Consider the following 4463-nt stretch of genomic DNA (forward strand, 5'->3'; position numbering starts at 1 on the left):
CTGAGGGTTGCGATCCGTTGCCGGACACGAAAAAAGACAAAAAAAGGGAAAAAAAAAAAAGAAATAAAATGCAATGTTCATATTGGTTTTGCTAAAAACAGACATATCTGATCACCTCTTTGGTTTTACACAACTTACGAGTTTAGAACACACCTGAAAGGGAAAACTCTTCCAAAAAGAAGTAATGTTCCCCTTTCACAGAAATTAGAAGTAATTGATGTCAAGAGTAAATCTGATTTTCTCTTTTTAACTCAAGATGAATATATTGGTTTACTTCTTGACATAAAACATTTATTGTAAGTTAATTACTAGGTAATTAAGAAATTATGAACCAAAAAAGGAAGAGGTGGCTGGGCTTGTATATTTCTTTGCCACCCTGTTTCTGAGTCTAAAAAAATTTTTAAGATGTCTAAGGGAATCATCATTAATATTTTAGATATTTATACTTCTGCCCTCCTTAAAACTCAAGTGAACAGGGAGAAAGGCTTAGAAGATGCAACATTGTGGAGTGCAAAGATGTTGGCATGGAGCTTCAGGAGACAGGTTCCAACCCAGATGCTGTTACTGAAAAGTCTTCCATATCCTCATCTATAAAAGAAAAAAGATGAGCTAACAGTTCCTTAAAAAATACAGTCTTTGACTGTCTAAAATACAGGGTGTAGTCACTGTTACAGTTGTCACTGCAAAAAACACTGCAGTACTAGAAAGCCATCCAATCACCATGTTTAGGGAAATATGTTAAAAGCTGTAAGAATCAAAGAGCCTACACAGTAGAATGAACAGAGTCCATGAGAAAGGTTGAATGAATCCATAGGATTATTGATCACAGGACAATGCTTTCTCAAAGCCATCTCCAAGGCAGATGGTACTAGAAGAAAAAAAGACTATGATTGAAATAATTGGCATGGAAGGCCCAGGCTAGAGGAGTAAGTCGAGCAAAAATATCTCTACTTGCTTGATTCTAATAGTTAACATTGAAATGCACTACTTCTGGAAGTTCAGTATCTTCAAGACTTTGAAACATCATCATTTATGATGATTTAGGAGTATTTCATACATAAAGAAAAAGAGTGGGCACTCTGGAATCAGTTTTTCTGGTGTTCTATCCTGGTTCTACCTAGCTGTGTGACATAGGTATATACCTTAACCTCTCTGTTCCTTAAAGTCCCAATCTGTAAAATAAGAATAATTATGATTCCTACCTCATAGGACTATTGTAAGAATAAAAAAATAATAATGCACATGAAGAATACAGCGGTGACTGATACATAATAAATGCTTGATTAATGGTAAGTGTCACTGTTAACATTTAGCATGCAGAAAAGGCAGGTAATTTAATGATCTCTGAAGATTCCTCTTAAATACTACACTTCAGAGACCAGCTCATAATCCTCCATACTGATAGGACTATCATAAATTAAAGCAGAACAGGACTATAAGAGAGGGATCATGGAGCCCTGAAGGCCAATGCAGTAATGGAGTGCAGAGACAGCACAGAACAAGGGAGCGGAGGTCCAGAGCACTCACTAGACTCAGTATAACACAAAAGTCACAATGTCAAAATAGAGTTTTCACATCAGGAAATGTGAAACATTTCTAGTCACCATCCTCAACTTCAAATTACTTTCCTCTTTTGAGAGCACAGTTATTACAAATCAGCCTATGGGCTTGTGTTAATATACTTCAAATTACTTTCCTCTTTTGAGAGCACAGTTATTACAAATCAGCCTATGGGCTTGTGTAGACCCCTTGTGCTATGAGCATGCAGAGGGGGTCAGCTTACAATAATTCTCCTGTCCAAATAGCTATTTGCTTATTAAACTAGAATGACATGTAGATTTCATCTTGATCCTTTTAATCTGACCAATAAAACTTCCTGCAATGAGGATAATTAATGTTCTATATCTACGCTGATCAACACAATAGTCACTAGCCCTTGAAATGTGACTAGAACGACTGCAGAAATGAATTTGTAATTTATTTAACTTTAATTAATTTAAATTTTAAAAGTCACATGTGGCTAGTGGCTACCATATTGGGCACTGCAGTCAGTTGGGGGTGGCTGTCTGCAGCACTGTACTGAAGGGATCCTAACCTGAGTTTGGGCCTATCAGGAATGAGGGCTGTGATTGATCAGAGATATCTGTTCCTGTACAGGGAAGGGCACCTTTTATTACATTTGCAGGGTCAGTTAAAGGATTTTCTCTCCTCTTATGCCAAAAGAGAGCCTCTCTTTTCTAACATCTACACTGATTTGGGACACTAGGAAGTCATTTTCTGCTGTTGTAAGAAATAAGATTGGCTGGAAAAAAAAAACAGATTTTAATAGGAAAAAATTTTTAAAAGAATTTCACCCAGGATAATGCATAATGCCCCTCAGTATTCAGGGAAGAAATACTTGTTTCTAGCAGTTTTATAGAAAGACATAGAGTGTTAAACTATTGATTATTTTAACCTATGTTAGAGGCCTTTCTTCAGTAATGCTATAGATGTATGTCACGGAAAAGTCATTAAGATGATTCAATAAATGAAAAACAGATTACATAGAGAGAGTAAACCACATTATCCATTTTAAATGCAGAAAATATACTACAGCCATTGTGAAAGAAACCACCTTGCCTGGGATGAAAGTACCACGTCCCTCAGCACTTTAAAAATAATACACTTGACTTAAAGAGGAAGGAACAGAACTCTAACATTTGATTATTTCAAACATATCACTGTACTGCCTTCAGGAAACACTATCTAGGCCGTGCATGGATGAATCAAAAGATGCCACATACAACACCATGTGCCATCATGTGAAAAATCAGAAACATATATTATCATTTCCAGATCCCAAAGTAGGTTCCTATAATGTTCTCCCAAGAGAAAGTTAACTCAAATTCCCATGAACATTTGGTTGCAAGGTGATCTTCAGAGCTTCAAGTTAAGACCCATTTTGAAGTCTACTGTGAGATTCAAAAACGCATAACTAAAATGGCAGGGCAGAGCTTCAAGTTAAGACCCATTTTGAAGTCTACTGTGAGATTCAAAAACGCATAACTAAAGTGGCAGGGTTTGGGGCCGGCCCGTGGCTCACTCGGTAGAGTGCGGTGCTGATAACACCAAGGCCACGGNTTAAGATCCCCTTACCGGTCATCTTTAAAAAAAAAAAAAAAAGGCAGGGTTTGGGTATAAGCATCTATTTCCATACCAAAGCCCTAACTAACTCTGAGAAGGCTCTAGAATTACTCAAGTCTCTCCCAAACCCCGAGATGCCCAGAGTAGAGTCAGTTAGTGCCTAAATCCAACTGCTCCAAACAGAAACACATTAAAGCCATTACTTGTATTACCCTCATCCCTTAAAGAATTTACAGTCTCTGGTAAGATAATGAACCTGGTAATTTACCCTAGTAAGATAATGAACTTGTCCTGACACAATTTACTATTTTCCCAGAATTCTGTATACATAAATTCATCTTGGAATTTCACCTAAGAAGGTCTATTTTATTCACAAACCAAAGATCTTCTATAAGCTGGTCCCATAGGTAGATTCCCAAAGACAATATTCTAATGAGATCCTAGCTAACCAGAGCTGCCATTACAGCAAAATTTCAACTACTATGTATTTAAATAGAATCCATGTCCAAAACAAAAAAAAAACTGTCACTGTCTTTCAGAATAAAAACAAACTGTTGTACTTTTTCTTGAACTAATAAATAACATCAAATTAAAAAATTAACAGGAATTCAGAAGTAATCTCTTCTCTTACCTCTACCACTGTGGTTTCTGCAGCTTTGCACATCGGCAAGTTGAAATTCCTTGCACTTTTCCTATATCAAGGGGGTGGGGGGCAGAATAAGGAAGTGGAGAAAGAAGGCCAAATATAAGAAGTGTCTCTTTCAGCTTAAAAATGTTATAAATTAAAAGAATTCCTATGAACTAAGAATCCATGAACCTTTTCAGAAAGTATCATATTTTCCATTAATGAAGTTTATTACTATCCTATAAATTAAAAAAATATGATGGCCACTTCATCCAATTTACATAGCTTTTTAAATAGGGCTGAGGGAAAGAGGAACTATTTTTCATGTTCAACATATATGAGGGTACTTCAAAAACTTCATAGAAAGATTTGCATTATCTTTTAATTCTATTTTTCCACGAAATTTTTGGAGTACCTTCGTATCTTATACACACAAAAATAAAATGGATATTAATGAATCTACCGTATTTGAAATTAATATCCTTTAACCGTTTAACTGGTATGTTACTTTGTTTCTATAATTAAATATTTCACTAAACAACTTGATCTCATTAAAATATTAAGGGAAAAAAAATAGCAAGTGCTTCACATTAAAAAGAATAGTAATTACATTCTGTATTATAGAAGAGCCCATTGCTAAAATTAAATGAAACGTTCAGTGGTAACATTCAGAGTCACCAATAAAGATCATTCTGGAGAACCATTTTCTGATTAA

At 35.5% G+C, this 4463-nt stretch overlaps 1 protein-coding gene across 1 annotated transcript in view; it reads right to left on the reverse strand.

The window, feature by feature from the left end:
• OXCT1 (3-oxoacid CoA transferase 1) overlaps nt 1-4463 on the reverse strand; it is a gene marked incomplete at its 3' end in the record, with an annotated part of 76472 nt that overhangs the window by 44178 nt on the left and 27831 nt on the right. The window contains exon 7 of the mRNA XM_008590606.1: nt 3755-3815. Within this exon, the coding sequence (XP_008588828.1) occupies nt 3755-3815 (61 nt within the window). The remainder of the gene's footprint in view (nt 1-3754; nt 3816-4463) is intronic.

This window comes from Galeopterus variegatus, unplaced genomic scaffold, assembly GCF_000696425.1.
Source record: "Galeopterus variegatus unplaced genomic scaffold, G_variegatus-3.0.2 Scaffold6227, whole genome shotgun sequence".
Taxonomy (NCBI): Eukaryota; Metazoa; Chordata; class Mammalia; order Dermoptera; family Cynocephalidae; genus Galeopterus; species Galeopterus variegatus.